Here is a 22817-nt window from a genome sequence, read left to right on the forward strand (position 1 = left end):
GGAAGGCCATGAGAAAAAGCTTTTTAGTAACTGAAAAGAAAGTGTAAGACAGACCTAAAGCAGAAGTCTCCACTTTCTAGCCATAGGTTCTCTTATTTATAGAAAACTTTTACCTAAAGGACAAGTCAATATAATCTTGTCACTGAATGTTCGAGTCTGAAATTTCAAATACATTGTTATATTAAAATTAGGCACTTGGAAGAGATAAATCTTTTAATAAAAATTTTATTTCTCTGTAAATACAAAGTCCAACATCAACAAACAATAATCCAGTGGAAAAATACTTAGCCATTAACATTGAAAACTTTTTTTAAAAATTTAATAAATAGAACTTTGGCATTCAAAATTCTAGCTGTAAACCCTATTAAAAAACAAAACAAACAGAAAAACAGCCCCTTTACAAAAGAGAGGCAAGAATGACAGATCAGAAGGCATCAGCCAACCAGTGGCTTCACATTCTTTTTACAAGGACTGTATTTCAATTAAGTCATGACCACTGTATTTACACGAGGTATTCTGGGTGGTTCAAAACTGAACCTAGTTTACAAAAACCACCAGCCATAGTGACTGATTATACACTCTGCTGTGCTTTTCATGTGACCACCTAGCACCTTACCACTCTTGCCATCACACCAGCGTGATGTTGAATTTTATGTTTATATATTTAAATAACTATTTATACATATATGTACACACGCATTCACACACGACATTCCAAAGGAGTTTCCTGCTCACAATATGGGGAAAAGGCTGGGTTCCAAAGACATATATCCGACACCTCCTGTCATGTTTACTAAGTTATCTACCTAGTAATGAAAAACTGCTCCTTGCTTTAAAAAAATCGTTAATGAGTCTAACAAGGTGCGATAGTCATCAACATTCTTATAGCTCTTGTAAAATAGAAATGAATGCTTACTGCAGGCAAAAAGGCACGAAAGGTTCTCTCTGTATGCAGCTGCAAGAGTGTTAATGACTTACTGAATTGAAAATACATTCCTAATTTACTCAATACTTCCTCTAAATAAGAAAAAAAAAATCCAAAATCTCTCCCCTTCATGATTAAATATTATTAAATGTATAATATTACCATACAGCAATATACCACCATGGCATTTTGGGGTGAATTTGGAAATTATACTCTATATACCAAACAAATAGTTTTTCTTGCTTTGTGAGTACTGAAAAGAATTAAGAATGGAAATGAAATGAATTAGCTTTGGCTCAGAGAGCTATAGCTACTGGCAGTTTCAAGTGATACGGTCTAAGTGAGCATGGTTATGAGAACTGCTTATTACTGTAATTACATATCTACAATGATAGAGATCTATGTAAGAGGATGCCAATAATCCAAACTAAAGGTATGGCTGAGCTGAACTGTGCTATGTAAAACCACAGTCCAAGTTCTCAGCTGCTACTCAATGAACTATGACTGATATTGAAAAAATGTTTTCCCAATAAAGTAGTTCCTTTAAAAATACCCTCCAAGAGATTCATATTTATAAGTCTTGAACTATCACAACATTAATTTATAAGCTTATTCCTAAGTCATAAATGTACACTATCTATTTTAGCAACACTTCCTAGCCCTTGAGATTGTCCCTAACAAACTACTAAAAGAAATCTAATTCAGTTTAATCACGGTCATAACCAAAATAAATTTCACTAAAATATAATATTGTTAACATTAAATATTGAATCCTATTTCAAATATAAAACAGGGCCACACTTCTTAAAAGAAAAGTTCAGGCATGAAAATATCTAGTCAATTCACTGAGGCTTTTTAAAATGAAAGACCACTGCAAATTTACTAACAATTAACTAGAGTCATCCTTTTTTCCTGACATCAAATGAAAAGACAACCATTGTGCCTTTGATCTGCACAGGTAATTTGGGTATTTTATTGAGACCACTGTTACTTTATCTCTGCTTTAATGTGACTGAGGCCGAATAAGTTCAACTTCAAAACCCAGAAGACTAAATTTTGATAATGCACGAAATACTTCCTTAGAAGACAAGCATTTAATCACAAAAGCATAATTTAAAAGTTTTCATATCTAAGGAAATTTTCAAATAGATTTACTTTAAAATTAGGTTACTTTTCACCTCAGACCTATATCACTGTAGTAACTTCCAAGAGTACCTCGTTCAAACTGACACAAGAGATTGTCTTGGGAACGGGCATTTTCTAAAAATGAAAATCAAAATTAAATACTGATGAATTAATATACTACTAGTTTGATTTTCTTCCAAAATACCTTCCAAGGCCAATCACTTATCTATGTCCTTTCACAAACTCCAGACTCCAAGAGATTACATTTTGTAATTCAAGGCTATACTTAAACTATCACACCTTAATTTCCTTTTTTAATGGAGTGTATACATTTTGGAAAGTGAAATATATAAGCAGTAATTTGTTAATTTCCTACTAAGTTAAATTTTTTTTTACCTCAAGACATATGAATTAGGTGCAATTCTATAAAAGTTTTAGAAAACTTATTTTAAAAAATAAAATATTTGATCCCAACTAAGCCACAAACAAAATGTATCTATAATAGATTAAAACAAATGACCAAAAGTTTGTTTAAAACAGTAATAACCATAAAATACCCAAACATATACTGAAAAACTAGGAGATATTTAAGTAAGAACCTAGTGACCCAGGTAAATCAGTGATTATTTGCCCGTTAGTACTATATTTCAGGGTGCCTTAATTTCCAAAATTGTGAAGGCTGGGTTGGGTGGAGGGGATTCTATTAAAAAAGAATATCAAAATACATGCTGCATTTAGATGCTCCTTCCTACTTTACTATAAAGGGTCATTTTTATAGATATTAATTTTTACAAGGCAGAGTTCTTTGCCTCAGATTTTGGGCACAAATTTACTACTCTCTGACTATCCTCAACCCACCAACATTAGAAAGCAAATGAACACATGAGAAAGCCAAGTTCTTACCAGTGCTCAGTCCCTCCTTACTAGGGCTAGGGGCCTTGGGATACAGAATCACTACCGTACACTGATTTCTTAGTGCCCAGATCCTAAGAACTAAGAAGAGCAGAGAGGACTCAGGCACTGAACAGAGGGAAGTCTGATGCCCTCACAATGTATTATAATTGACTGCTGCAACATAACTAAAAGTAACTTATTGAGAGCTGTACGTGAACCAAATGCTGAACTGGGCAGTCTTCCTGAAGGCCTTACACCACGTGTTTTCACTGCTGAAAATATTTAAGAAGAATCTCTTCTGGGAGCAGCCTTTATACCAGGATATAAGCCTGGCAAGAAAACAGACATGTGATCTGCTCTTATCTTGCTTGACTCACACCCCTTATTCTGTCTACCTCTTATGTCTTGACTTAATGAGACTTAGCTGCATCAAAGAAAACAAACCAACTTATAAAGGACAATGACTGTCATAACAAAGTATATTCAAAACAATGTAATGAATGCTCTGAAGGAAATAGAATATATAGTCCTTCCGCATTACCAACTAAAACAGGGAGATAGTCATTTGGAAGTTTAACTGATTGCATGTCTACTTAAATAACAGTTCCATTTCTTAGTGATAGCATGTACTCCAGTAGAACTAACCTGACCAAGTCTGTATTCTATGAAAACGCCTGTTTTTAATGTACCTTACCTAATAAAAGGAATTGAAATATCACCTAATTTAAATTTTGTTTTCTGCTAGTGATGATTCAAATATAAAGAGGACAAGCTGGCTTTTTCTTAAAGTAGTTTCAACTTTAAAACAGATATGAAACTGTTAAAATGTAAACATTTGAGATTTGGATAAACAGGCTATTGTTCTAGAGTCACTTTGTTAATCTTTTACAAGAATGAAGGGAGGCCTTAAAAGGTCTGCATTAATTATATATGGCTTTGCTTACATTAAACAAATGTATATAACATATAAGTAGAAACCATAAATAGTAAGGGACATGTCAAAATTAGTTCAAATTATGTTAAATTGCCTTGTGATATATACTATGTAATTTTACTATGCTAGTGAAAAAGATCACATCAAAATTTCACACCTTTAAGGCAATCCATAATCCTTCTGGAAAAAAAGTTGACCTATCTACAGTACTACAACCAACTCAACCCTATACCTCATCATCTCAGCACAGCGGCTGTTGAAAACACAATGGGTTTGCCTCCTGTGCTACTATTAGAACACTTGCCTGCTGTGGGAACTCTTGCTCAGCCAGCCTTTGAAACCCCCAAAGTCTAACACAAGCTTCTACATGAAAGAAAAAAAAAATCCAAGTGCGTGCCTTTCTCAGAAGCTTTGCTCTGACCCTAGAAATCCTTACTATTTTATGAATAAACACACATGCGCGCGCACACACAAACATGTATTCACACAAAAACATAGGATAAAAAGAAATCCCGCCCCCCCCCTTTATCCAAAGGGCACTCTTCACAGCTTGGTCCTACCCTCAGTAGTTTGAGAATACAGAATTTTTTCCCTTATAAACTTAATCACATTTTCAAATGGTAATTTGATTATTTGTCCTGATTAGATAAGCCCTTTGAGACCACCTTACATCCCCTTTCCTGGCAACAAAAGAAATCCACAGAAAAAAGATCCTATGTGCAAGTCATATGTCACTTGCAACTTTCCAACATGGCACCTTCAGAGATCAGACGAGACTGGGTGCGTTCAGGGTGGTGTGGCCGAGACCAACATGGCTCCTAAAAAGAAATGTGAAGACTAACACAGCAGCATTTAAGAACAGGTCATTATTGCTGTGGGACTAGCACTTGATCACTGAGTAATGCAGTTGTCTCCCATGTCCTGAGCATAGCGGTCTGATATGGTAGTCCTTAGTTCATCAATGTCCCTCCGTAACTGGCATACATCGGACAGTTTTTTAGTGAGTGTTTCTGGGCTGTGGTCATTCTCAGTCTCTTCAGCTGAACAGTTCAGTGCTGTGGAAATAAAATAGGGAGAGAATGTCTCACATTTTTTTGAACAAAGGCATTTTAGGATTTTCCACTTAATTAGCATTGACAATACAATGTTATTCATGGAACACCATTCAGGGTCAGATTTAAATTATGCATCATTCATTATTAAATAGGTCTTATCTACTTGGTCCTTTCAAAATTTGGTTAATTAAAATGTATTAAATTCATACAGTAATGCACACAAATTCATGTTTAATGGATGACAATATTCCAAAAGTAGAAAAAAATCATCCTCTAGCAACTCTATTACAGCTTACCTAGACCACTCAGTTCTCCCCATTTGACAAAAATCTGAAAATCATTTGTGTAGTGAGGGTGATACCTCACATTTTTATAGACTGCAAAGTGGGTTTGTTGGCATGAAAACAAATTTTCAAAATATATGGGTAATGGCAGAAATACACAATAGGAGCAGGAAGAGACTGATAAAAACAACAGAGCCCAACTATCCTCAATATGCATAGGGGCCAGGGATTGTGTATGGGACACACACATATATATATATACATATATATTTTTTTTGAACTGGGACCCCCAAATCCCAAGCAATTGAATTAGGCTGATTGCTAGGTACCCAATGGCTGAATAACTGAGGGTGAGGCCCTAAGCCAGATATGAGGGTGAGGCCCTAAGCCAGATAGCTTTTAATCATTTACTCCAGTTCCTCTCTTTGTCAGCATATCTCAACATAAAAGCAGGTGGAGCCAGTGACTGTAAAATAAACCTTTCTTTATATCTTCATTGACCTTGGTAGCTTATTAGAGCCATAAGAGACAGATAACTTATTTTAACAAACATTAAGTGAATACCTGCCATGATCCAAGATGTTGAGGTCAGCAAAAATAATGTAGGGTAACCCCCCAAAATGTACACACACTTTGAATAATTATAAAGGCAGTGTTTATTAAAATACATTTCATTTTCAAAACTGAGCTATCAGCTGTTAAAGTGTATATACATTTTTTTTGGGGGGGGGACACCCTGTAGATATAGTGGCTTATTCTTTCATTTTATTATTTTTTTAATCCTCACCCAAGGACATGTTTCCAAGGAGGGGAGGGGACGGGAGGGAAAGAAACATGGATGTGAGAGAAACATCTATTGGTTGCCTCCCATATGTGCCCCGACTGTAGAGGGAACAGGTTCACTGGAAGGGCCAAGGAAGCAGAGTAAGCAAAGGTATAGAAGCAGAAAACCAAATAGTCTGACAGAATTTGAAAAACTTCAAGAAAATCAGTAACCAGCTCTAATACGGTAGAGCACAAATTATGAGAGAGGAGAGTGCCAAGAAATAAGGCTGAAGAGACAGGTGTGAGCTACCCGTCTATACTTGGGGGAGTGTAAGTATTAGGAAGTCCACAGATCACTCTGGCAGCACTGTGAAAAATGGACTGAGGGAGGGGCAAGATGGTTGACAGACCAGTCCAGAGGAAATCTTGAATTAAGACCACAGTGCAATGAAGTTGTAATGGCAGAAATACACAATAGGAGCAGGAAGAGACTGATAAAAACAACAGAGCCCAACTATCCTCAATATGCATAGGGGCCAGGGATTGTGTATGGGACACACGACAGAGGAAAGAGGATAAAGTCCAATTGGGGTGACAGGTGGATGGTGCTACTCACTAAGAGGAAGAGTTGGTTTACAGAGGGAAGAGAAGTAGGCTCTGCTTTGGACATATTGAGTCTGTGATGCCGATGAAACAGCTGGTCCTAATGTACAAGTCAATATAATCAGGAGCCCAGAAGGGACATTCTAGGCAGAATAAGAGATACATGTCTCTATGGGTCAAAGGTACAGTGATAACAGAACGCAACAACAGGATATTAATAAGATGATTCAAAGAAAACATCTAAAAAGAGAAACAAAAACCCAACACCACAAGGTATCTGGGGGAGCTCAGTATTTCAGGGGCAGAGAATTCCGTAGAAGTCTGAGACTGAGCAGTCATAAAGGTAGCAGCAGACCTACAGGGTGACGTCATGAACACCATGGTGGCAGAGCATTTAAGATGCATGGGTGAACATTGGGGGGATAAGGACACATTTGTAATATTTTATTCAATAAAGGGAAAAAAACCAAAAACAAACAAACAAACAAAAAAGCATGGGTGAACAGTGCCAACAAATAATCCACAGAGTGAGGAGAAGGGGATTCAAAAGAATTAGCTGTACAATGCTGAACTCCAACGTAAGAATTCTGGGGTTAAATTGTAAAGACTGGAAAGAGTATTCATGGAGAGATGACTGTGGCAATGTTCTTAACTCTCCCTTTTATTCATATTAAGATAGCTCTCTTATCCTATTACTGAAAACATTAACAAATTATTAAATAGCAGTGTGTAGATGTAGGTTACAGAATAAGTAAAAGAGTGACCATCTCTTTTTAACAAGTGATACACTTTGATCAAGAGTATTATGTATTTGGTTTGACAAAATTATTATTATGATACAAGATGGTGGAATCTTTAAATATATTTTTTAAAATATATTTTTAATTGATTTTTTACAGAGATGAAGGGAGAGGGATAGTTAGAAACATCGATGAGAGGAAACATAGATTAGCTGCTTCCTGCACAATCCCCACTGGGTATGTGCCCACAACCAAGGTGCATGCCCTTGACCGGAATCAAACCTGGGACCCGTGAGTCCACAGGCCGACGCTCTATCCACTGAGCCAAACCAGTTAGGGCAAGATGGTGGAATCTTTATAAAACTGGAAAAAAAAACCTAGTCCCCTCTCTAGGTACATATTTACTATATTATTAGGTAATTACTCAATACAACATGTTGCTGCATAAATGACCTGACTCCTTTCCTACCTCCTCACTGAAGTCCATTTCTTCTGTATTAAAAGGAGACTAACATGTCAATAATAAAATGGAGAAGCACATGCAGAAATGAGTGTCCCTGCAACAGCAGCACAGAAGGGACGTGACACTGGGACATCCTGTGGCGGCTGTCACAACTCTGTGTGGAGGAAGGCAGAGTGAGGCAGGATGGGTGGTGTCACACCGAGAGGGACAAAGCCAGCAGGTATGCATGACAAGAGCAAGAGACCTGTAGGCATGAAAACCTTCACAGAACAAACACTACAGAGAAAAGCGAGGGAGTATCTCATCTCCAATATTTTCCAGTGGACAGATGGCGGGGTCTATTGAAAGCCAACAGAATTATCATGTTTAGAAGAGTGGTCAGGAAACCACACCTAACATCACTCCATCAGGGATCCGCACAGCTCAGCATGCAGGCAGATTTGCAGCATCTGGCAGGTGCCATTCCATATCACCTATGGCCACGCTCACTTCTGTAAGCATGAGGTAAGTCCTACTAATGAAGTAAAAACATGTATTCACGACCCACAGAATGATTCAGAGATTTAGAAATCTACATAGGAAAGGAGATTAAAAACAAATACGGAAAATGCAGTCCGAAGTTCCTAATTCGTGAAGACCAGTTTCTAACAGTTAAGCAATACTGTAAGGACAAGTCATGGGCCACTTACATCTGATTCCCAGTAATAATGAAAGATTCGGCTCCTTGCCCTGAGCACGCTGATTAAGAATACTGCACAATGCCTTCAAGTCAAACAAACAATAGGACATTTCCTTGAACAGCTGGTCAATCACACTCAAATCAAAGAGTGGTCGTTTGGAAAGAACCGTCTGCTGCCTGGGTTGGTCTGCTTCCTGGCCCTGATCCAACACAGAGCATGTCTCTTCTGTGTGTCTTTGGTTCTGCAATGGATGAAGAAAACATGGTTAAAACAGAGGAAAGGTACTCAAAAGCCATACAGGTTAACATCCCCCCCACCCCACAAGTCTATAAACGAAACAATGGAATACTATATGCACATGAACCAAATTTAGTGGGGGGAAAAGAGAAAAGTAATTTAAATAATGGAATGGTTCCTTTGCCCTACAAAGGAAATACAATTCCAAACCGTCTTAGTTTCTAGGAGTCTCTCACATAATGAGCATCTTGGTTGTATATGTATTTTTATAAAACAAGATTTATCCTAAGAACAAAATGAACCACAAAGGAACTTACACCTCATCCTGTAGTTTTATGGTATTAGTAGCAATAGTGATTTAGTTACTAAGTATGTATGTTGTTATAGTAACCAGAACCAATATTTTCAGTGTAAGAGAAAAATACAACTAAAAACTCAAAGGAAAAAAGACCTTGAACACTGTAAATTGTTAAATCTGAATTATCAATATGACTCATGATTTACTACACTTCGAGAAAGTTACCCTCGCCTCATCCCCCAAATTGTCATCATCTACTCCCATCCTGAAAAGTGCTCATGAAAGATAAGTTTAATTAGCTTTCCAACTGGGACTGTATTTCAGAATAACCAAATAGCCTGAGTTGATGAGAAAAAGATTTTTTAAAAATAGATGAGTGCCAGCTAGTAAATGTAAAAGGAATGATGTAATTAGAAAAAAAATACCATTCTTTTAATCATCTAATGATGCAGATAATGATCACCGGTGGATACTAAAACCAACAAAGTAGAGGGTGCTGGTAAACTACATATTCACACAGTTGCCTAAGCATCACCCACAGAATGCCTGCTGTTTGCAGAGGCTCTAACATGACACTGGAAAAAATCGGTCTGTCACCCTTAACCCAATGAGATAAGTACTGGTGTCACTAACAGTGAAATAACCAAACATATATAACTTGATGATGTGAACAACACCTACAAAAAATGCTTGACCTGGATCTAACGATGTCTTTAGCTCTAACTTCTAGCTCACAAGAAAATAGAGGGGGTAGAGAACAAGACAAATGACACCACGAGGAAGCAATCAGACAAACCTAGAAGTCTGACAAATAAAAGTCTACAAGACAAACAGGCACAGTTTTATCAACAAGTCACTAACGTGGGAGGAGGGGGCCTGAGGTTTATAAGACAAAAGGAAATGCAACTCACTGTGTTTACTGAATGCTAGTTTCAAGTCACTATAAAAAGCATTTGTAAAGAAGTGCAATATAGACTGGGTATTATCAAATATCAAGACATATTATTCTTACTGGGTATGACGACTGTGATATGGTTATACAGGAAAATGTCCCGAATTTTTGGAAATACATTCTGAAGTACTTAAGTGCAAATGTCACAATGACAGTTAAAAACTAAAATTAAGTATTATCTGTATAATATGTCCTGAAATGCAAGCCAAGTCGTTCATCTCATAGTTAAGTGAAGGAAGTGCAATCTGTTCCAATGACAGTGTCAACACTGCATCTTCCTTAAAGATTCCCTAGGGTATTGTGTACATTCAATTTATGCCTTATTCGATGATTTTGGGCCTAATCTCTATCTAACATTTGACTTAGAGTAATGTCTGTGAAGTTGTATTCTAAGACAAAAAAATAAGTCTGTCTTTTTATTATAATTTTAGTAAGAAACATAATAGATTTAATTAAATGGCACATCAAAATCAAATCTTCAATTTAAAAATGTTTTTTGAATATGTACAAAATAAGCATTTGCTTTAACTTAAATAGATACTGAATCATCCTTTGAAAGTAATTTGAATTTCTTCTACTCACATCAAGCAATGTTTTTGTTAATCTCTGCAGGCTTCTTTCTTTCTTTTCCAGCTCTTCCATCATCTTGTGAGTGGTCATCTTTTCTTCAGACAGTTTCCCTTGCATAGACTAGAATAAAGAGAATTGTAAACAAAGCATGTTAAAATTGAAAGCAAAATGCAATCTGGTAAGTAACAAGGAACGTTGATTCTGAATAGTTTAGATCTATCATCCTCCCCAGCCCCTTGGAAGATGAAGCGCTCACGTTTAAGTCAAACCATATTATCTCTAGAGCAGATGTCTACAACGGGGAAAAAAACACCATCTTTTCCACGAACGTTTTTAATCTGGGTAAAATATGTTAAATCTACATAATACATAAACAAATACTTAAGTCTATGTTTTGATAATACAGGAAGAATACACATAGAATTATTATGAAGGAGAAGGCTCTTGCCATCACAGTGGACTAAAAATAGACCACTGTCAGACCTCCCACTGGAAGGTGAACAGACAGAAATGAGGACAACACCTCATAAACTAATTCAAGCAGATCATTTTGGAAAGAAAATGAAAAATCCTATGAGGTTTTTGAAATGTATTCCTATCTAATAAATATTATTATAGTAATAAAAAATAATAAAAATACAGAGTCTATTGTCTTTAGTTAGATCATGATGACCTTAACTAAATGTGTGTTTAGTAATAGAGATAGACTACATCCAATTAAAACAAAGACTAGTAAAGAATAGACAATCTTCACAATTTTTTGAAGAACTGATTTACTGAGTAGCACTTCTGTTCTAAAAAACTGGAAGATTAATATTAAAGAATTTGCAACTTCATCTCAAGTGCTATTAATCTTTTCACACAAATATATACATATGCTTTAATATTTTTAGGTTGTGTAACCATTAAGAGTAAATTGGCAAGTAGCTAAATTAAAATGAGCACAAAACATTTCTTACCTGAATTTCTAAAATCATTCTATTAATCTCATCTTGTTGGCGGTCTATTATCTAAAACACAGAAAACATACCAGTCTGAATCAATTTTTTCCCATTGCTTTTTAAAAGTATTGGTATTTCAAGAAAACAAAGAAAATCACAGGAAATTATAAGTTTTTTTAAAAAAATTAGGGTGTAATTTTTTTATAAAAGTATTCATACCAAGTATCCTTTAAATAGCCACGTATGTAAAATTACAAAAGTCTTCCTACTTCTTAATAAAAATTTTCTCTAATGCAATTTACAAAAATAACTTTGAAACAGACTTTGAATAATGTAGGAAGGAAAAAGATATCCTTTTGTTTTTTCTTAGAATATAATTTCCCGAGTTTGGTTTTTATTTAAGTTTACTTACTGGGTATTTTATTTCCAAATAAAAACATGCAAACTAAAAATTCCATCAGCTATTAAATATTATAAAAAATATAAATCAAATAACTCTAAGTTATATATCTACACATATGACCATGACCACATAGCATTGATTTCTTGTTATTATGAAAGATATGTACTGACCTTACTAGCATTCTCATTTTGTTCTCTCAGGTTATCATTTTCAGTCTGAAGCTGTTTTGCATCTAACATAGGAAGGCGAATTCCATCTTCAAGGCATCTTTCTACCTTTTGCTGCAAACTGTTTTAGAAAAACAATTATATAAAGAAAATGGGCTCTAGATGCTAACTTTGGTAGAAAATTTCAACATAAATACAGCCCCTTCTGAGGGTCTATAATATTTTTTAATCAAGACTTACGGACAGTATATAAATAAGTCTGAGTACCCATAGTTCATGAAAGTAAGAAACATACTGGAGGCTGATCATCTCTTCAGGAATGAGACCAGAGTCAAGTTGCTTCGTACGTGGCATCCTCAGGCCCTCATCACCCTAACCCGAGCTCTGAGATCTGAGCCCTCTTCTCTTCCTCCCCCACCAAAAGCAGAGTTACTGGGTTAAGATGACTGTGGTAGGGAGCCTAAGAATATGAATACACATCTTTTGCCCTTCATTCTGAGCTCAGGAAAAGTTTGTAAAGATAGCTGTTGCCTAAACCAGCAGAATTACATTTCTCCTTTATTAATAAGAGCAGCAATCTAATATATGTGTTACTTCACCTAACAGTTTCTCATGCTAGCCATGAAAGAGTTGCATTTTAGAAGAACAAAAGACAAAAGACCCTCTGGCACACTAAGAATAAAGGGGTAAATGGGAGGATGGTATTGGCCCTGAGAAAATTATAGCATTTACAGTAATGACCAAAACCAAAATATAACAGAAAGACACTTAGGAATAGCTCCACTTTAGCTTGTGGTCATACTCAAGAGTTACAGAATACTAAAAGAAATAGACTTCATCTTATTTGGGTTTTGCTATTTTCATTATTTTTCTCCTTTCAAGTATTATGTCTATCCTGTGTTTTCTGCCTTTTAAAAAAACAAAGGAGCATTGGTGATCTTGCTTCCTGACAATGTCCTCAGTTTGGCTCAATACATGCTTATAGAATTTCAAAAGAGAAATGGCACATTCAGATTGTGGACAAAGAATTGACAGTCCTAATATACAATATGGGCTTCAGATGTGTTGGTAAATAATGGCACTAGAGAAGTTATATGTATTACAAATGTAGTGTACTGCTTTGTAATATATTACCTGCCATGAAAAAATTTGCTTTCTCAGTCCAAAAGTGAAAAACACATTATTTCAATTTCAGAATACATTTTTCCCCCAATGCAGTCAAGACACAACTATGTATTTATAACATTCCAAAAGACATAAAACTTTTGAAAAATGAGCCAACAATGAGGAAGGGAAAATGTATTGTCATGGAAAAATACCAAGTAAGTCTTCTTTCATATATCCATTCTCATTTTCTTTATGTTATAAAGCATGCTCACTTAGAAAAGTAACAAATCTCTTGATCAGCAAAGGTATCAACTATTGCATTATTAGGGATCACACTCACATATTTACTTACTTTTCTAATATGAAAACTTTTCTCATTTCTTTTGAAATCTCAAAAGTTCTTATGTATTCATAAAGCAGGAACTTAAGAGATATTATACAAAACCGAAAACTGTAATGATATAAATCAAAGTCACATATACATCTGCAGTTCTGGCACTTCAGGAATACTGTATTATTTAGCTGAGGAAACGGAAATCACACTCCTGCCCCCAAAGTCAAGTGCCGCCATAGCCATACAAGTACTGAAGAATATAGAAGACCTTCTCTGGTTCTTTGCACCCATTTGAAATCGAGCAAAATTTTCTGGGATAATATCATCTCAGAGAGTATCAAGATAAGATTAGGAAATGGAAAATGTATTCTGAAATGCACTGTACTAAGTCTTTCCAAATAAAAAATACCAGTCTCAATGTCTCCAAAAACCTAATAAAAGTGAAAAATCTAAATAAAAGAGAAGGTATAAAATCATATTAAATATGTAAAAGCACACACTGGGACAAAACAAACATTAAAATTATTTTCAAGTGTTCTTAGTTCTATATTCATAAAACAACACAGCTTGAGTTTACAATCATAATGCCCTATTAAAAGAGAACAGATACATTACCTCTTTTCATTTTATCAGTAAGATGACAGAAAAAGATATATGGTAGAATTAGTGGAAGTCATAAAGCTATTTTGAGACGAGAGATAGGATATAAGATGTGGAATTATAAAAAGTTCCCTTAAAGAGCAAGAAAGCAGAAAATAGGAGAAAAGTAAAGGTAGAATCAAAGTGTATGCATTTTTCTGGAGCTTAGCTTAGGAACACTGAATACTGAATTGTCCCAGAAATTGGAATTTTCTGCACTGAAATCCAAGGAAAAAAAGGAGACCAGACATACTTAAAACTCTGAAAGTAGTAAAGCAGTATTAACATGGAATCATCAGATAGATTTTGATTAAACAGCTGAGAATACATTGAGTTATATATAATTGATATAGCATGAAGAGTATATTTCTTAAATTTAGTTTTTTGTCTCATTCTTCAGGATATTTTATCTATTTATGATCAATAATCTAATAAATTTAAGTTTTACAAGACAGGAGAGTACGTGTTCATGCATATTTAACACAGTTGTCCAGATTTTTCAGGAATCCAATATTAATTTTCCAGCTTGAATACAGTAGCTAAATATACTAACAAATAATATTCCCTATAATTCTAACTGCAGTGATTTAAAAGCAAGATCCCATGAGGCAAGATGTGTCAGTCAAACTGAAACGTACGTGGCAAAGGGCCCTATCTGTCCCTCCGCGGCAAGGGGAAGAGGAGCCAATGGCTTCACTGGACACACCTCACTAAGGAGTGCGGTCTGAGTACCTGGCTGCCCCTCCCCCTGATACTTTGAGTTTTCACTTATCTCCCTTTGGCAAGATGTCAGCATGTTGCATTAAAATGTTAAACAACTGAGACAACCTGTTTTAAGGACACAATTACTTCTGGTTCTTAATAATACCTCTTTAAGATAAAAAGAATAAAGAGTAATAATTAAAAATTAATGTATTTTAAGTGAAATGCTTTATGAAAAATATAAATAATTTTAAAATAACAAAAGAATTACTGAAGGTTTTCTTACTTCTGAACCGTAGTTACCAACTCCTTTTCTTTCTTTTTCTGGCATATTAACTGTGCCTCTTTGTCTTGACACTGTTTTTTCATCTCTTCAAGCTTTTTTTCCATATCTATCAAAGTCTCTTGCAAATTCTTGTTTTTTTCTTCTAGAACCTGCAGCTAAAAAGAAATGTTTTAAAGTTCATAAAACATGAAATATTAAATGTCTTTCTACTAGAAATTGTTACTGTGTTCTCAAAGATTAATACACTGGTTCAAATCACACTATTTTCATTTCATCCCCTTTCTAACACTTTATCTCCTCCTTTGTGTAAAGAGAGCTGGGAGAATGAAATTATGGAGAAGAGAATGGAATCAAAAAGTTCTGGAGGACAGTGAGAGAAGGTGAATGATCTCAATTTGAGGGATTTTTAAAAATCATATTTTTAATTGTGGCAAAATATACATAACAAAAAAGTTACCATCTTAACCATTTTTAACTGTATATTCCAGTAGTGTTAAGTATATTCACATAATTGTACAACTAATAATCAGAACTCTTTTCATCTTGCAAAACAAACTTTATACCCATTAACAACTCCCTATCCACTTCTCCCCTCAGCCCCTGGCAACCACACTTTATGACTTTCTGTCTCTATGAATCTGACTACTCCAGGGACCTCATACAATATTTATCTCTTTGTAACTGGCTTATTTTACACAAGAAATTACCCTCAAGTTCATCCATCTTGTAGCATGTGTCAGAATTCCCTTCCTTTTTAAGGCTGAAAGGTGTGCCTATGCCACATCTTGCTTATGCATTCATCCATTGGTGGGCACTCGTTGCCTCCACCTTTTGGCTACTGCAAATAATGTTATGAACACACGTCATGTACAAACATCTGTTTGAGACTCTGCTTTCAATTCTTTTGGGTATATACACAGGAGTGGAATTGGTGGATTGTATGGTAATTATATTTTTAATTTTTTGATGACAAAATTATCATTTTCCATAGTGGCTACACCATTTTACATTCTGACCAATAGTGCATAAGGAATCTAACTCTCCGCATCATTGCTGCCAACACTTGCTTTCTTCTTTTTTTTATATTAGCCATCTTAATGTGGTATAAACCCAGGTAGTATAAACCCATGTTTTAAAATCTATATTCCTTGCTGTTCCTGGTCATGCAAACTCCTGTCCTCCTCCTTCAGTCACCCTCTCTTAGTTATACAAACTAGAAATTAACTTAAACAGAGAATGTGTTGTAGGTCTAGAGTCAGAATAGTGGCACTCTGTGGATTAGACCAATGATTTCAACTGGAGCAAGTTTCCCTCCCAGGGGACATTTGAAAACGTCTGCAAACAGTTTTGGTTTGGGGTGGGGAGAAGGACAAAGCAGTGCTATTGACATCTAGTAGGTAGAGGCCGGAAATACTGTTAAGCATCCTTGAACGCACAGGACAAATCCTACAACAAAAAATTATCCGCCCCAAATGTCAATAGTGCTGAGGCTGAAAATTCCATGATTAGAACGATTTTGAAAAAAGACTGAAAAATAGGTGGTTTATAAATAGAGTTTCAGGAGGACAGGCCCCAGAACTGGTCGAAAGACTTGGGAGGGGGTATCCTTAAGAAAGGAAAATGGTCAGAAAAGAAGGCGAAGGAGTAAATGGAGATCATAAAGTAGAAGAAAGAATTTGTGGAAAAATTAAGAAGGATGAGGAAAACAAATCAAATATCTGGAAAGATAGTAAAAAAAGGTCTTGTTGAATCTTGTTGGAGAGATCTCACAGAATGCTGGGAAAAGTCAGACTGTGTAAATGTGTGTATGGGGTAGGTATGTCAGACTGGTTTGGAAACTACCTTTGAGAGTAGAACATAAAGTGAGACAGTTAACATACAAGTTCATTGGGAAGGTAACATTAACAAGAAAGATCTACTTATGCTTAGATGAACAGTTTCTAATTAAAAGTTAATCCTAAAAACAGCAATTAAACAGATTTAACTTACAATTAGACAATTATATAACTAAAATTTTAAATTATAGAAGTTATGAAATTTCTAAAGCATTAACTGAAAATATGTTCTTCGTGCCATTTAAAGACGAGCACTGGATTTCCTGTTACCTGGAGACTCTGACTCTGAACGTCATCTAGCGTTGGAAGATCAGCCAGATACTTTTCCAAGGTCTCAATTCTTCTCTGCTTTTCTTTGTTTTGTTCAGATTCCTTCTGGCATTTCTTTTTCAGGCTATTGATGTATCTATCTCTAGTTTTAAGCTATAAAAAGATTATAAATCTTCAGTGGTTTTGTGCCATTAAAAAATAATACAAAACATTCTAATCTTAGGCATCACTGAATTCTCCAACAGTTCTAGGTTATAGTTGATACCACACCAACTCAAGTAAGATTTACTTTATTTCATCAATTCTAATATTCACATTTTTTCAAATTTCATAGCACTGAAATCAAGTTTTTGAAATTTTTTGTTTTCATTTACAGCTGATGGCATCTTTTAAACTGCAGTCAGTCAGATAGCAGTAATAAAGTTTTTATTGTATTATTTACTCTAGTTTTTAATGCCTGCATATGTGAAAATTTGGTCAAGGCTATTCTTATTTTTGGCATTTCAAGAGTGTTATGTACATGTTGAAACTATGTGTTGAAAATTTTACATTATACTCTGGCACTGACAAAAGTTATTGGGTATTCAGCATGACACAGAAACAGAGCCACGAGGTATAATTTCAAAATCAGTGAAGCAAGTCATTCTCTGGAGGAATGAGTCCAATTCTTATTTCTTGCAAAGTTATATCCAAATGTTTTGAATTAAGAAAGGAAGATAACTACAAATAATTAAATCTGTTCTGTTACTAACAAACTTGCAAAGGAATTGCTTATCATGGACTAAAGCAATACAATCAAAGTTAGAAGGGCTTTCAACAATAAAGATTTTTTTAAAATTAACTAAGAAAAATCTAGGAGGACTTACTAAAATTATTAAATACTTGGGAACTGATAAGGGGACTAGCCATACCAATCCATACCTCAAGCAAGACCATTGTTAAGGCATTGTGGCATAATTAAGCTTATAGCCTGTGCACTAAAAATTACAGGTGTGCTTTACTATTAATGTCATTTTAGGATTGATGAAATATGTTAGCTGAGCACCTACTATAGAACACATAGAGCACATGACACTAGAAAATCCCAATCTGTGTAGGCCAGACCTCAGATTTCTATGTAGTAATTTTTTTCACCTTTGCATGTAAAATAAACTCTTTAAATTCCACCTTATATGCAAAGCTCTTTCGTACTTAAGATTAATTAAAAACAATATGCACATATAAACAGTTGCCTAAAAAGTGAACTCCAGACTCATATTTACCTTAAATCACCAGTCTTCCAAACATTTAACATTTTTTAGAAGTTTACAGGGTTTTAAAATATTTTTGCAGCCTTTTCCCATTTTCGCCAGGGAAATAAATGCTAGTAATTAGTGGTATAATGGAGTAGTCCTTCTTATTTTACTAAAGCTAACACTTGTCCAAAATTTAGTTTCTTTCATGCCTTATCTAATTTCTTCAGGTCCAATGTATAACCAGTTTTATTAAAACAACTTCAATTGGAAAAAATGAATCACATCTCATTCATTCCATCAGTAACATCAGAATCCATTTATTACCTTGGATAAGAAGCAAAACTGGTAAAAGAGACAAATCCCATTATTTAGTGGGGCTTTCTCAGGACTAAAGGCAAGTGTGCTGGTGTGACAACTTAACTTGTGATCTATTACAACTCACAGGCTGCTGGCACTGATGGTGACCTGCAAGACCACATAGTACAATTCGCTTTCAGAATATGAGGCCTAGAGATCTTTTGTGACTTAACCACAAACCTCAGAGACAGAGTTGGGATTTAAGCATAGATTGTCTGACTGAACACTAAAGCCGATGTCCTTTCAGTTCTATACCACGAACCAGATTCCCATAAATCATCTTACAACCAGCTGTGCTGGATCGCACATCAACAAAGCCTGCTCTTCCTTAGCAAATAACTCTGTAAGTGATAGAAGTAAACACAACTGCCAGTCTATTTTACTAAGTGTTCCAGAATGTACACTTAATTGTTTAAGTGTCTTAAACACGACACAGTGATGTCCTCAAAAAGCAGCCACTGGAATAGATCAGCCATGTGGTCTTCTACTACGCAAAGAAGTCCTCATTTTCTTCTTTTTCTTTGGTCGGTCAACTGTCTTCTTTGCTATGATGTCAAGCTTGCTGCCCTTGATCACAAATCTCTGCCAACACTCTCCTACTGGATAACCTCCTTTATTTGTTGACCACAAGTTGATAACCCATAACCACTGGGTCTTGTTTTTTTCTAGCCTTGCTCACTAATGAGAAGCTCTTTGTTTTTATTTTATTTTATTTTTTAACTTCAAAGTTTTGTGTTGTTTTAGGTTCACAGAGGTCACTGAAGTCTGAATTCCAGTAATTATCCCAGGTAAATGAGGCATCTCTAATAAATCTTTCCTATCCTATTTATAAAAGTTAAATGTTTTTCCTTCCAGGAAGTATTATGCAACCCTAAGATCATTCTTAGAAGGCAACAGGAGGGCCAGGCCTGTTTTAGAAGAGGTTAACAAACAAATTTATTTTTCTTTATTTTAAATACAATAATTAGAACAAAACAGGTTAGTGAGGAAGTGTTTTTCTGTAAATTTTTTACAAATAATTGTTACAACCAAAGCATCAGCTTTGGAGTTAAATTGTCTTGAATTTTACTCCTAGCTTTTTGACAACTTCTATCTACATGCAACTAGACAAATTTCTCAAATTACTTTTCTCAAAGCTTGAGTTGCCTCATTTTTTAAAATACGGGCATAGTATATATCTCATAGGGTTTTCTGAAGGTTAGGATTAAATAAGAAAATGCCCTGAATGCACATTAACATGCTGTCCAGCACATACAAGAAAGAGCTCACTAAAAAGTAACTTCTTTTATTATTATTATGCTTATTATTAGCACATTAAATGTTTTCCTGTAAAAAAAAAAATCAGTCTTGATCAGCATTAGAGAAAATACATGAGGAAGAAAACAATGCAATCCAATCTCATGTGGGCCCAAAGTGCTGTGTAGCTGATGCATTACCAATGAGTGTATTTTCCAGCTGCTATACTCCCTTCGGGAACTCAGCTCCATGCTGTGTGATACACACTTTAGCCTCTACATTCACCCCTTCCTCAAGTTTCCCTGGCACAGACATTTCCATTCTTAACTGCTTCACTCCACAGAAGGCAATTCCTCTTCCTTTCCAAGAGTGCCTCTTCCACCTTGTTGTCTGTTATCAACCTTTCCCTATTTCTCTTAGGAACTCATTTCATCATGCACCCACTCTGACATCTTTGATATCCCTAATTATTCTTTCTTTAGTCCTTTGTTCTCCAGCCCAGACTGACAGGCAAGTACCCCCCCACCCCATGTTAACCTGACTCATGCACCTATCTCCCTCTTCTCCTCACAAGAATGAACTTTTTAAAGATTTTGCTCACTTCTGATGGGGTCCGCTCATGCATGCTGAAGACATGTTTTGGGCCTAATTTAACTTCATTAAAAATACTTACCTTTTCCTCTAATTTCTTCTTCTCTTCACTAAATTGGCTTATTCTTTGTTTGAGAAACTGATTAAGCTGTAAAACCTCTTTCTCAGTAGATGCAAGCTTTTGCTCAAGTTCCTCTTGCTGGGAATTGGACACTGACGGATCTGAAAATGGAGTCTGGAGTGCAGTGCTCTCATATTGTGGCTATTAGGAAAGAAAAACACAGGTAAGACTTTAAAAGCTTGAATAAATGAAAAGAAATTGGAAATGAGGTAGAGCTCATATAAGCTCTAGCAATAAACAGATCTTGGCATAAATTCCAGTTTGCCCCTCATTTAATAAAGTGTCACACACAAAAACACAGCGAAACTGTCAAAGTGCTAAGATAGCTGAACATGTAGTAGCTACGGAAAGGCTTTATAGCTAGGCATACATATAAAAACTCAAATGAGGTGTTGAAGAACTCAAAATGTCCCAAAGGTTTTAACACTGTCCTGCACTAGAGATTGAGTGGTATAGAGGATCTACCTAAAACATAGTCACAAACCCAAACAGACAACCAATATGAGGACAAAGAAACAACCCCCAAATGAAAGAACTAGCAAATTCTCCAGAAGAAGAGATAAATGAAGCAGAGATAAGAAATTTATCTGAAATACAGCTCAGAGCAATGATGTTAAAAATGCTCAACAGTATGAAAAAAGATAAAGCAACTATGAAAACGAACAGTCTGAGATAAAGATGATATAACACAAATAAAGAAAACATTGGAAGCAATATACAGCAGATTAGGGGAAGCTGAGGCTGGAATCAGTGAATTAGAAGACAGAGTTGAAAATATCACTCAATTAGAGAACCAAAAAGAAAAAAAAACAATTAAAAAACAGGAGGACAGCTTACGGGAGCTGTGGGACAATGTGAAATGTAACAATATTAAAATAGTAGGTGTGCCAGAAGAGGCAGAAAGAAAGTAATAGAGAAGGTGTTTGAAGAAACAATGATAGAAAACTTTCCTAACCTGGTAAAGGAAAAAGTCACACAAGTTCAGGAGGCACAGAGAAACCCAAACAAGAAGAACCCAAACAGACCCACACCCAAACACATCATAATTAAAATGCCAAAAATTAAAGACAAAGAGAGAATAATCTTAAAGACAGCAAGAGAAAACTGTTACCTACAAAGAAGTTCCCATAAGGCTGACACATGATTTATTTCTTTCTTTCTCTTTCTTTCTTTCTTTCTTTCTTTCTTTCTTTCTTTCTTTCTTTCTTTATTTTTTAATTGTTTTATTGCTTAAAGTATTACAAAGAGTATTACATGTGTCTCCTTTTTTTCCCGCCCTTGACAATCCCCTGGCCTCCCCTACCCCCCAGTGTCTTATGTCCATTGGTTATGCTTATATGTATGCATATAAATCCTTCGGTTGATCTCTTACTCTCCCCTCCTGCCCCCCAAACCTCCCCGGCCTTCCTGCTGTAGTTTGACAGTCTGTTCGAGGCTGCTCTGCCTCTGTATCTATTTTTGTTCATCAGTTTATAATAGTCTTTATTATCCATAAATGAGTGAGATCATGTGGTCTTTTTCTTTCATTGACTGGCTTATTTCACTTAGCATAATGCTCTCCAGTTCCATCCATGCTGTTGCAAATGGTAAGTATATCCAGCAAGGCTATCATTCAAAATAGACAGTCAAATAAAGAGCTTCCCAGACAAAAAAAAAAAAAAAGGCTAAAGGAGTTCATCATCACCAAGCTAACAATACAAGAAATGCTAAAGGGATTGGTGAGAAGAAGAAACAGAAAGAGAAACCTGGCCATACAGAATTAAAATGGCTATAAATAAGTACCTCTAATAATAACCCTAAATGTAAGTGGATTAAATGCTCCGTTCAAAAGGTGTAGCGTAATGAATGGAAACAAAAACACGACCTAACTATATGTTGTCTACAAGAGACCCACCTCAAAACAAAAGACACACGCAAGATGAAAGTGAAGGTTATGGGGTGCGGCTACAGTGTTTTGGCCAGGTCCAAGCCTCGGACTAATGAAAGGACAGGGTCCTCTCATTGCCACGTGCAAGTCCCAGCTGGAGGGCAGGGCCCACCCAGCACAATTATAGCCAACGGCTGTGGT

At 35.6% G+C, this 22817-nt stretch overlaps 1 protein-coding gene across 1 annotated transcript in view; it reads right to left on the minus strand.

Annotated features, from left to right (window-relative positions):
• Positions 1-208: 208 nt before the first annotated feature.
• Positions 209-22817, minus strand: part of CEP85L (centrosomal protein 85kDa-like) — a 135699-nt gene continuing 113090 nt past the window's right edge. The window contains exons 9-16 of the mRNA XM_014533915.1: positions 20711-20890; positions 17210-17362; positions 15105-15259; positions 12040-12157; positions 11485-11535; positions 10538-10645; positions 8478-8709; positions 209-4933 (exon numbers count right to left, since the gene is read on the minus strand). Coding sequence (XP_014389401.1) covers positions 4770-4933; positions 8478-8709; positions 10538-10645; positions 11485-11535; positions 12040-12157; positions 15105-15259; positions 17210-17362; positions 20711-20890 — 1161 coding nt within the window. The 3' untranslated portion in view covers positions 209-4769. The remainder of the gene's footprint in view (positions 4934-8477; positions 8710-10537; positions 10646-11484; positions 11536-12039; positions 12158-15104; positions 15260-17209; positions 17363-20710; positions 20891-22817) is intronic.

Source organism: Myotis brandtii, unplaced genomic scaffold (genome assembly GCF_000412655.1).
Source record: "Myotis brandtii unplaced genomic scaffold, ASM41265v1 scaffold123, whole genome shotgun sequence".
Taxonomy (NCBI): domain Eukaryota; kingdom Metazoa; phylum Chordata; class Mammalia; order Chiroptera; family Vespertilionidae; genus Myotis; species Myotis brandtii.